This window comes from Pecten maximus, chromosome 16, assembly GCF_902652985.1.
Source record: "Pecten maximus chromosome 16, xPecMax1.1, whole genome shotgun sequence".
NCBI lineage: Eukaryota > Metazoa > Mollusca > Bivalvia > Pectinida > Pectinidae > Pecten > Pecten maximus.
In genome coordinates, this window is record NC_047030.1 from 34,231,664 (window position 1) to 34,244,269 (window position 12,606).

General features: G+C 38.4%; 1 protein-coding gene across 1 annotated transcript in view; it reads left to right on the forward strand.

Moving 5' to 3' along the window:
• Window positions 1–5,694: 5,694 nt before the first annotated feature.
• The window catches only part of LOC117345006 (membrane-bound O-acyltransferase domain-containing protein 2-like), a 19,944-nt gene continuing 13,032 nt past the window's right edge, over window positions 5,695–12,606 (forward strand). The window contains exons 1-2 of the mRNA XM_033907926.1: window positions 5,695–5,795; window positions 9,800–9,931. Coding sequence (XP_033763817.1) covers window positions 9,851–9,931 — 81 coding nt within the window. The 5' untranslated portion in view covers window positions 5,695–5,795; window positions 9,800–9,850. The remainder of the gene's footprint in view (window positions 5,796–9,799; window positions 9,932–12,606) is intronic.

Here is a 12,606-nt window from a genome sequence, read left to right on the forward strand (position 1 = left end):
TACCGAGTGGTTCACTGTCCTGGTTCAGTGTTTGTTGATATGATATACCGAGTGGTTCACTGTCCTGGTTCAGTGATTGTTGATACGCCGAATGGTTCACTGTCCTGGTTCAGTATTTGTTGATATACTGAGTGGTTCACTGTCCGGGTTCAGTGATTGTTGATATACCGAGTGGTTCACTATCCTGGTTCAGTGATTGTTGATATACCGAGTGGCTCACTGTCCTGGTTCAGTGTTTGTTGATATACCGAGTGGTTCACTGTCCTGGTTCAGTGATTGTTGATATACCGAGTGGTTCACTGTCCTGGTTCAGTGATTGTTGATATACCGAGTGGTTCACTGTCCTGGTTCAGTGTTTATTGATATACCGAGTGGTTCACTATCCTGGTTCAGTGATTGTTGATATACCGAGTGGTTCACTGTCCTTGTTCAGTACTTGTTGATATACCGAGTGGTTCACTGTCCTGGTTCAGTGTTTATTGATATACCGAGTGGTTCACTGTCCTGGTTCCGTACTTGTTGATATACCAAGAGGTTCACTGTCCTGGTTCAGTATTTGTTGGTATACCGAGAGGTTCACTGTCCTGGTTCAGTGGTTGTTGATATACCGAATGGTTCACTGTCCTGGTTCAGTGTTTGTTGATATACCGAGTGGTTCACTGTCCTGGTTCAGTGATTGTTGATATACCGAGTGGTTCACTATCCTGGTTCAGTGATTGTTGATATACCGAGTGGTTCACTGTCCTGGTTCAGTGATTGTTGATATACCGAGTGGTTCACTGTCCGGGTTTAATACTTGTTGATATACCGAGAGGTTCACTGTCCGGGTTTAATACTTGTTGATATACCGAATGGTTCACTGTCCGGGTTTAATACTTGTTGATATACCGAGTGGTTCACTGTCCGGGTTTAATACTTGTTGATATACCGAATGGTTCACTGTCCGGGTTTAATACTTGTTGATATACCGAGTGGTTCACTGTCCGGGTTTAATACTTGTTGATATACCGAGTGGTTCACTGTCCGGGTTTAATACTTGTTGATATACCGAGAGGTTCACTGTCCGGGTTTAATACTTGTTGATATACCGAGTGGTTCACTGTCCGGGTTTAATACTTGTTGATATACCGAGTGGTTCACTGTCCGGGTTTATTACTTGTTGATATAACGAATGGTTCACTATCCTGACTCTTATTTTGATGGTATGGCATTACCCGGATTCAGACTTTTGAAACGGCTCGTCTTATTCTTCTCATTGTTTTTTTTTACAGGAGCCTCAATACAAATCCCGATCGTGTTACATTTCTAACGTCTTATCGATCCGCGGGTAGAAATACGATTCTGTTTACATATCTTCATTACTTGTTGTTTTCTGGGATTTAATGAGATCACCACAACAGATGAGAACGGCTTTAGGACTACACAGTCAGTGGTAATCAAAATACCAATAACTTGCTGTGAAATCTCTCTACATATACAAAATCGATATAGTCAACATGCAGTCAAATCTCATGGAATTATTTTGACATTAAGCTACAGTATATATATTGAATTTAGCCTGTCAGTTCGGAGAAACTGACGTCATTTTTTTTTTTTTTTTTTTTTTGTATATTCAAACTTATCTGGATATATCTCCCAATCTATTTGAGCTTCTTCAGTGTCGCCTCCTGGGAATATCTATTTTAGGTCTTTAGCATCGCTTACGAGTCCTGGAAGGGCGGTACTGAGGCTGCACGGGACATTTTTGGCTCTAGCATACCTCAAAATAATGAAATGTGATAATATCTAGTTCTTGCCGTCTGTACAGTCCTTTACATCAAATTAAGATTTGCTTCTCTTATCCGTGATTGTAAGTAAGAATAAGAAATTGTATAAGTGGTAATTATCTATCGCGGTATTAGAATCGATCGGATTATTACAATCTCTTCTTCCGTTTCCGGGATCTGGTGTACAGCGTATAAAATCCAAACCGAACTTCCGGATTTTATAATTAATCAACACATAAATACGTGTACATATCGCATATCCTTTATAAAAATGAGATTTCCGTTGACAGTACCAGTATAAAATGTATTAATGCGAATGGTAGTGTATATATTATTTATGTTTATTATATATGTAGAAGGTGCTTTATACATGTTTGAATATTGATAAGTATATTGTTTATTACATACCCCATCCAGATTTTTACATTTATTTCGACTAGTTTGGAGATTGTTTTATCATCGTCCTTGGTATCAACACCTTAAGCACCGGACCAATGACGAAGTTAAAAGGACTAAACAACTGTATGATGTCCCTAACATTACTAACGAGTCCTAGAAGGACAAAACAGCTGTATGATGTCCCTAACATTACTAACGAGTCCTAGAAGGACAAAACAGCTGTATGATGTCCCTAATATCACTGACGAGTCCTAGAAGGACGAAACAACTGTATGATGTCCCTAACATCACTGACGAGTCTTAGAAAGACGAAACAGCTGTATGATGTCCCTAACATTACTAACGAGTCTTAGAAGGACGAAACAACTGTATGATGTCCCTAATATCACTGGCGAGTCCAAGAAGGACAAAACAGCTGTATGATGTCCCTAACATTACTAACGAGTCCTAGAAGGACAAAACAGCTGTATGATGTCCCTAACATTTCTAACGAGTCCTAGAAGGACAAAACAGCTGTATGATGTCCCTAATATCACTGACGAGTCCTAGAAGGACGAAACAACTGTATGATGTCCCTAACATCACTGACGAGTCTTAGAAAGACGAAAGAGCTGTATGATGTCCCTTACAACACTGACGAGTCTTAGAAAGACGAAACAGCTGTATGATGTCCCTAATATCACTGACGAGTCCTAGAAGGACGAAACAACTGTATGATGTCCCTAACAACACTGACGAGTCTTAGAAAGACGAAACAGCTGTATGATGTCCCTAATATCACTGACGAGTCCTAGAAGGACGAAACAACTGTATGATGTCCCTTACAACACTGACGAGTCTTAGAAAGACGAAACAGCTGTATGATGTCCCTAATATCACTGACGAGTCCTAGAAGGACGAAACAACTGTATGATGTCCCTAACATCACTGACGAGTCTTAGAAAGACGAAACAGCTGTATGATTTCCCTAACATTACTAACGAGTCCTAGAAGGACAAAACAGCTGTATGATGTCCCTAATATCACTGACGAGTCCTAGAAGGACGAAACAACTGTATGATGTCCCTAACATCACTGACGAGTCTTAGAAAGACGAAACAGCTGTATGATGTCCCTAACATTACTAACGAGTCTTAGAAGGACGAAACAACTGTATGATGTCCCTAATATCACTGGCGAGTCCAAGAAGGACAAAACAGCTGTATGATGTCCCTAACATTACTAACGAGTCCTAGAAGGACAAAACAGCTGTATGATGTCCCTAACATTTCTAACGAGTCCTAGAAGGACAAAACAGCTGTATGATGTCCCTTATATCACTGACGAGTCCTAGAAGGACGAAACAACTGTAAGATGTCCCTAACATCACTGACGAGTCTTAGAAAGACGAAAGAGCTGTATGGTGTCCCTTACAACACTGACGAGTCTTAGAAAGACGAAACAGCTGTATGATGTCCCTAATATCACTGACGAGTCCTAGAAGGACGAAACAACTGTATGATGTCCCTAACATCACTGACGAGTCTTAGAAAGACGAAACAGCTGTATGATTTCCCTAACATCACTGACGAGTCCTAGAAGGACAAAACAGCTGTATGATGTCCCTTACAACACTGACGAGTCTTAGAAAGACGAAACAGCTGTATGATGTCCCTAATATCACTGACGAGTCCTAGAAGGACGAAACAACTGTATGATGTCCCTAACATCACTGACGAGTCTTAGAAAGACGAAACAGCTGTATGATTTCCCTAACATCACTGACGAGTCCTAGAAGGACAAAACAGCTGTATGATGTCCCTAATATCACTGACGAGTCCTAGAAGGACAAAACAGCTGTATGATGTCCCTAACATTACTAACGAGTCCTAGAAGGACAAAACAGCTGTATGATGTTCCTAATATCACTGACGAGTCCTAGAAGGACGAAACAACTGTATGATGTCCCTAACATCACTGACGAGTCTTAGAAAGACGAAAGAGCTGTATGATGTCCCTAACATTACTAACGAGTCCTAGAAGGACAAAACAGCTGTATGATGTTCCTAATATCACTGACGAGTCCTAGAAGGACGAAACAACTGTATGATGTCCCTAACATCACTGACGAGTCTTAGAAAGACGAAAGAGCTGTATGATGTCCCTAACAACACTGACGAGTCTTAGAAAGACGAAACAGCTGTATGATGTCCCTAATATCACTGACGAGTCCTAGAAGGACGAAACAACTGTATGATGTCCCTAACATTACTAACGAGTCCTAGAAGGACAAAACAGCTGTATGATGTCCCTAATATCACTGACGAGTCCTAGAAGGACGAAACAACTGTATGATGTCCCTAATATCACTGACGAGTCCTAGAAGGACAAAACAGCTGTATGATGTCCCTAACATTACTAACGAGTCCTAGAAGGACAAAACAGCTGTATGATGTCCCTAACATTACTAACGAGTCCTAGAAGGACAAAACAGCTGTATGATGTCCCTAATATCACTGACGAGTCCTAGAAGGACGAAACAACTGTATGATGTCCCTAACATCACTGACGAGTCTTAGAAAGACGAAAGAGCTGTATGATGTCCCTTACAACACTGACAAGTCTTAGAAAGACGAAACAGCTGTATGATGTCCCTAATATCACTGACGAGTCCTAGAAGGACGAAACAACTGTATGATGTCCCTAACATCACTGACGAGTCTTAGAAAGACGAAAGAGCTGTATGGTGTCCCTTACAACACTGACGAGTCTTAGAAAGACGAAACAGCTGTATGATGTCCCTAATATCACTGACGAGTCCTAGAAGGACGAAACAACTGTATGATGTCCCTAACATCACTGACGAGTCTTAGAAAGACGAAACAGCTGTATGATTTCCCTAACATCACTGATGAGTCTAAGAAAGACGAAACAGCTGTATGATGTCCCTAATATCACTGACGAGTCTTAGAAGGACGAAACAACTGTATGATGTCCCTAACATCACTGACGAGTCTTAGAAGGACGAAACAGCTGTATGATGTCCCTAACCTCACTGACGAGTCTTAGAAAGACGAAACAGCTGTATGATGTCCCTTACAACACTGACGAGTCTTAGAAAGACGAAACAGCTGTATGATGTCCCTAATATCACTGACGAGTCCTAGAAGGACGAAACAACTGTATGATGTCCCTAACATCACTGACGAGTCTTAGAAAGACGAAACAGCTGTGTGATTTCCCTAACATCACTGACGAGTCTTAGAAAGACGAAACAGCTGTATGATGTCCCTAATATCACTGACGAGTCCTAGAAGGTCCAACCAACTGCAGGTCGCAGTTTTATTAATATTTTACTCTTGTGTTGAAACATGATTCTGTCTTAAAGTTCTGTTGGTCAATATTTCAATCGGGTGTTGACATTTATATGCTCTGAAATTGAAATCAAATCATAACAATGCATTTGAAAATAACCATTTCCTCATTGTGATCGTATGACTCAGAAGACATAATCTGTATCTAGTCGCTGGTAGCTGTACATAGATACATTGATAGATGTATGTCGGAGTGAGATTTGCCCAGTCATTCAGCGAGGCAGAGAAATCACAGTTCAGGCGAGGTTAGACCCTATACAGCATCTCTAGACACAAGGTATGGTATCTCTGGTTTGCCGAAGTACAAATTAATGTAAAGGTAAAAAAAATGTAAATTTTATTTATTTTACAACAATTGCGAAACATGTTATGCAAATCTATATCAATCACGCTTGTTAGCCCGGACTAAATCGTGTGAGGGGTCTTACTTTGGGAGAAAACCGGAGTATCCGGTGGGAAAACCACGTGGTCGGGCAGGTGACCTCATACCTTTTTATGTCCGATAGGGGAATCGAACCCCGGCCGTCTTGGTGAAAGGCAAGTGTGTAACCATTGTGCCATCCGATCCTCTCAGTTTCTATATGTGATATTGACAAAAACGTTTATGTGATACCTTTTTAAAATTAAATTCCTTTCTTATATACGTATTATATTTGCTAAGACCTTAGAAGATCCTTTTATACCTTTGTACGACGCATGTTGTCCATCGTTTCCGTTTTCTTTAATTCACCTTTTTTTAAGAACTGCCCATTGAATTTCGACCCTAATTGGCTGGAAGAGTCTACGCGTAACTAATCTTATGACGGGATACAACTTATATAATTTATTAATGAACTAAATATAAAGATATTAAAGTTGTGTAAATCTTAATAAATGAGAACACACCAAGGGCTCAGTGGTAAGGGTAGGCTACAGTTAAAGCTACAAATATCCATTCAATGTTCGACGATTGTAGATATGAAATGACTAAAACCAGGCTCACGTGTTTATAGTTTTGGCCACAACAAGGGATCAGATTCAACGCAGTTTAAGTTATATCTTTATAACTCAATACAACAATTATATTCTATAACCGATGATCATGTACTTGCTTGCTGGATACAAAAAGGTACAGCACTTCCGGACAATATGTTGATATAGAGCCGATAAAAGGGGGACAAATTATAGAGTTAACGTCTTCATAATAGAAGAAAAACGCAATCAATTAATCAAATTAGGTACCAATTAATCTTTCAATATCAAACAAAACTTTATACACAACATCAATACCTCAGGAAACAAAAAAGGAAAAGGAAAAGTGTCTACAACATCTTATACACGGCGGAGGACAGATTGAACATATATGTTCGAATGTTAGGATTTACCAGTATCTTTTAGTTAGTAAGCTAGTTGTTTATCGCCTATAGGTTTGGTTTGTTTTTGTTTAACGTCCTATTAACAGCCAGTGTCATTTAAGGACGTGCCAGGATTTGGAGGTGGAAGAAAGCCGGAGTACCCTGAGAAAAACCACCGGCCTACGGTCAGTACCTGGCAACTGCCCCACGTAGGTTTCGAACTCGCAACCCAGTGGTGTAGGGCTAGTGATAAAGTGTCGGTACACCTTAACCACTCAGCCACCGCAGCCCCTATCGCCTATAGGACTCGGCCTATTGCGATGTTCCTCTCATCGACTATGAACAACATTCAATATGCGTAACCTGGCGTTAATTAGTTAGTTTTTTACCGCCTATAGGACTCCCCCTATAGCGAGGTTTCGTTTCACTAACCATAGCCAGTGTCATGTCGGCCTTTAAGTGTATATCTAGGTAAGTCATTCAAAGTACATGTCAATAAAGATATATGTAATAGTTTCACTGATAAACTTAGTGATACCAATGCTGCATCATTGAATCATAGTGTGTCCTGATAATAGCGACAAGATAAAGAATTCAGCCGAGTTTGTTCACCCTAACACCGCCACTTATCGATGTGTTTATCCGATCAGTTTAAGATGACTCTACAGTCCACTTGATAACCTATAAACAATGTCTAAAGGTTAAAAGCAGTGGGGTTTAGTTTAAATTTCAAAACAATGACCGAATGGAGTGTTAAGCCCGGGCAATACGTTATTATTTGCTAGCATCTTAAATGAAAAGTTGTCTCAATATTCTTTCCCAACGCTGTTAAAATGTCTCTGTCGTCAACGCGAAGTCCGTAAAATGTTTGTTTCTTACCGAGATATCGCATTATGCGACAGAGAAGGAAAAGCATCAAAATGACACAGATCTTTGTCCGATCGTAGCACTAACAACGAAATTTCGTAGTATTGGTAAAATGTATACCGATTTTTAGCAAAAACATAAATATGTGCCGATAAATACATTAAAAATTGAAATAGTGTATATTTATATATATATATATATATATAATAAGCTAAATCACTAACTGAAGACAAATGAAAATTGAAATACATTGTAATTAAATTTAGGGAACAGTATAAGTGTGGACAAAACGTGCTTGTCAATCTATGACGTATGACAACATTCTCGTTCAATAATATGAGGATAAAGGTCGAGTCCAAGTCCCCGGCGAGCATCTGTCATTGTCAAAGATACAACAACCCTAACGATGATCACTAATTATAATCATAATTAACACGGATAATTACAGGTATTCCGGACAAGGAAGTGATCCTGAATGCCCATAAATTATCCATCCACCTGCTTCTTGTGGTTCTCCTGTACCTAATGGTTCGAGAGGGAAGCTCTGCTTTATACTGATATCGGTATCAGTTCTCTAACGTATCCTTTCTCGCGCCAATCTAATTATGTTCTGGGATTGCTATACCGCACCGAACGTTAACAAAGAAAGATTTTATGGTCAGCCTCATAATCTTACTTTGAAACATTCTGCTTCTGTGTGTGGTATGAAGTTAGACATATTGGGAAAGCGATATTTGATATTTGAGCTTGAGCTACAAGGCGAGTCTCAATGAAGAAGTAAAAGACGCATATCCTTTCCGACCGCCTGGTCTTCCTTCCGTCGTAGTATTTCGTGAATCTCCGTATTTTAAACAAACATATAACGAACATATTAACGAAATCACACGTCTTACCAAAAAGTCAGTAACTTTTCTACTAGATATATCAACATGATTACACATCCATATACACTCTCTATAAAACTATACACCAGTTTCAGATTCAGATTCAGATATGCTTATTAAATTGTCACTTAATGATACATATATTATGCATAAAATACAGGCATAGTTTCATTAAAACATTAAAAAACATCAATACCCAGCCATATTTTGGCTTATGAGACAATATATACCAAACAATAAACTATAGTATCAAAACTCAGCGACTTAAATTCTACAGATTAATTTAACGATATACTATAGTATCATCATTCAGCGATTTAAATACTACAGATTAACCAAACAATATACTTTAGTATCAACACTTAGCGACTTAAATACTATAAGATTGTCCAAACAAATACTATAGTATCAATACCCACCGATTTAAACACTACATATTGACAAACAATACCAATATACTTTAGTGTCAATACACCAAACAATAAACTATAATATCAACACTTAGCGACTTAAATACATATATTATATAGTGTCAACAAAAACAACCAAACAAAACAAACAGATAATTAACATACTACAACTGAAATACCCTACGGTAGAAGCAGACGGCGACACGATGAAATAAACATCGAAAATTTGTCACAGCATCAACATACAGCGACAATGTCGTCATAGCATCCACATACAGCGACGAAGTTTTCACAGCAACGAAACACAGTAAAATAGCACGTGATATATACTTCACGAGAAAACTCTTAGTAATTGTATTACAGCTACAGGCAAGAATGGCAAAATACACGACAACGCCGACACACACAACTCCACAGCATTGATACACAGCAAAGGAACTAGCTATAGGGAGACAAGGCCAGGGGAAAGTCGGGCTAGTGTTGATAAATGTCGTATAGCGAGTCTGGAAGTCAGTAATTCTTACATAATTCTGATTCTAAGATGGCTATTGATCGATATGTATGATGACAGAATTTGGCGATTTTAACATTATTAATTACACTGTGATGTAGTCTTATGCTTCTGTTTCTAACTACGATGACCATGTATCGATTGAACTGCTGTATTGACCGAGCCCTTCACGAGTATAAATAGCAGACTAGGACGAGCGAACGACGTAGTATTAACAGTGGTAGTGTTGACATGATTTGTCCTGTGCTTCATAGCATTGCATTTTTATCAAACAGTCGGCAAGATATCTAACACATTACTGATCGAATGTAACCAGGCCGAGGAAAATGGTCCTAGTTGGAGAATTCTACCAAGGCTCGGAACTGCTGAAGCCATTGTGTGATGTCATCGGACTTCCAATTGACCAGGTACGTGAACATTGAAGACAATACCATGAGTATTGACATTGTTTGAGTAATTTTTCTATTGTCCAATTGCCTCGAGAACTATTATAGTCACGTGCTAGTGATATCTAGCATTGACATATGTACATGTAAGTTAAATCTCGTTTGACATGTATTTTATATATGAAAATGTTAAATCAAAGTATGTATGAATGATGTAAATGAAATTATGGAGAGAGAGATTCATGTCGGACTCCCATAACAAACATAGGTCATAGGTCAGTCAAATAATCATTGGATATTACGTCATTCATTAATGAACCGAATCTCGGAGAATCTGTCTCAGAAAGGGGAATCATTCATCTTAACAACGGTTTACGTTGGCGATAAAACGGATAATACTTCTGGCAATACTTGAGAATTTAATGATGTAGATGAGCCGAAATTATAACTATTGGACAGTATAGGTCTGGGGTATATATTTCAGATACAGTAATATTAAGGCAGTCACAGTACAGTGTTTAGAATATATATATATTGTCAAGTACAAAGTACAAATATGTAAATATATACATGTGAATACTGATATAAGTGCTATCTTAAACTGAGTCTATCAAATACATCTGTTGCAGTATAATTTACATATACCACTGTGTATATATACATATATTTAAATGTGGTGTCAGTTTAGTATATACGCAGTAATGATAATCTATAATGTTATGAAAGCAATCAGAATAAATCAAAGCAGTTAAGCTGACTAGGCTTTCAACAAACGTGTTTATTATCAATCGAAAATAAAGCCAAGCCATTCTGGTTTTGCATGCCTCTTCAGCATTGTGAACGTGTATACATGGAATATGTGTATATTGTCATGAATTTATTTGAAAACAAAATATTTTCTAGGATTATTATTGATCATTATCGACCAAAATATCATTACTAGCTCACGATTGTGGGTGGGTTTTTTTTGTTTTTTTTTTTTATATATAAATGTATTACTAATACCTGGTCACTTTATACAAAAAAAGGAGACGGCCGGTTCGTCATGTTACTTGTACACTTCCGCTTCCTGGGTGAACGGCCACCCCTGTCTACTCTCTACAAAGTCCATACATATTGACGATGGCATTTTATTTGCTATGGTCTTCTAAAACGTTGATTAAGCACACACAAAGCTACTTTATTTTGTCTCCAACGTAAGATATGATAAAAAGCCGTCGACCTACAGGGCTAGATCTGAAGTGTTAACAATATGGTAGTTTATATATTCAGAAGGTCTGTTGGTATCCTTAAAATCACCACAACTAAGGCAATAAACTATACAATGGCGTCACCAGACACACAAACAACCTTACAGAAACTCGATACCACTACAGGAAGTGGCATGTCGGCTGCCGAGGAAGACATTTTCTATACACATAAAAGAAAAACGATCGATTTTATCAGTATGCATTGGGTCGTGTGCCTTGGTTATGTCAAACCAGTCGTTGCTGTTAAATCATTAAATTAATATCGAGTTATATTTGTTGGGTATTGTAAAGAAATCAAACTGTTCTATTAATAATGCATTCGCTTCATTGAGTTATAATGAAGACATAAAGGTATCTCGGATAATTGATTTTAACAAAATGATTCTATGAAATATGCATAGCATGTAATGAAAGCATTGAATGCCTAGAATCGTTTATAACAATGTGTTACATTGATAATGCATTATACGAATAATAAGCCGTGTATTGTTCCCATTTGTGTGGGCCGCGGTGGCCGTGTGGTTAAGGTGTTCCAACACTTTATCACTAGCCCTCCACCTCTGGGTTGCGAGTTCGAAACCTACGTGGGGCAGTTGCCAGGTACTGACCATAGGCCGGTGGTTTTTCTCCGGGTACTCCGGCTTTCCTCCACCTCTAAAACCTGGCACGTCCTTAAATGACCCTGGCTGTTAATAGGACGTTAAACAAAATAAACAAACAATCTCATTCGTGAAATACAAGCAGTGACATACTTCTCCCATTTGAGGCATTTCATTTCTCTGTCAGATAACACGGAGTCTAATTATACATCGAGATATACATATTATATAGGTATAAATGTGTTTATCAGGTCAATGTCATACTCATGTCCAGACACCCCAGAGTTGGGGGCCGATGATCAATTATGATCGATAATTGATCTGAATGATCTATTGTATCTGACAAACAAAAGGATGCTTCAAATGAAAGAAGTCTGATAATAGTATCCGTATTTCACAACGGAGAACATAGCGTATTAAGAAATAATCTCGGTTTTGGCACATTCACTTTATTACCGTTGTAGTATGCAAAATCATGCACTTTTCAATATAAATGATATTTTCGCCAATATTACAATTCATGTTGATGCGTATAACATATTTTGAAATTGACTGGTTTTTTGTTTGTTTTGTTTTTGTTTGTTTTTTGTTTGTTTGTTGTTTGTTTTTTTGCCTCGTCATTTCTATATATAGATTCATTTAGGCATCCTTTATACATGGTATCGACATACACTGCATCCGGGATGTTGCTTTTCGAATATAGATATATTTCTAGATAAAGATGTTATTCACTGTGGTAGGACACTAGGCTGATGAAGGGGCCGCGGTGGCCGAGTGGTTAAGGTGTCCCGACACTTTATCACTAGCCCTCCACCTCTGGGTGTGCGAGTTCGAAACCTACGTGGGG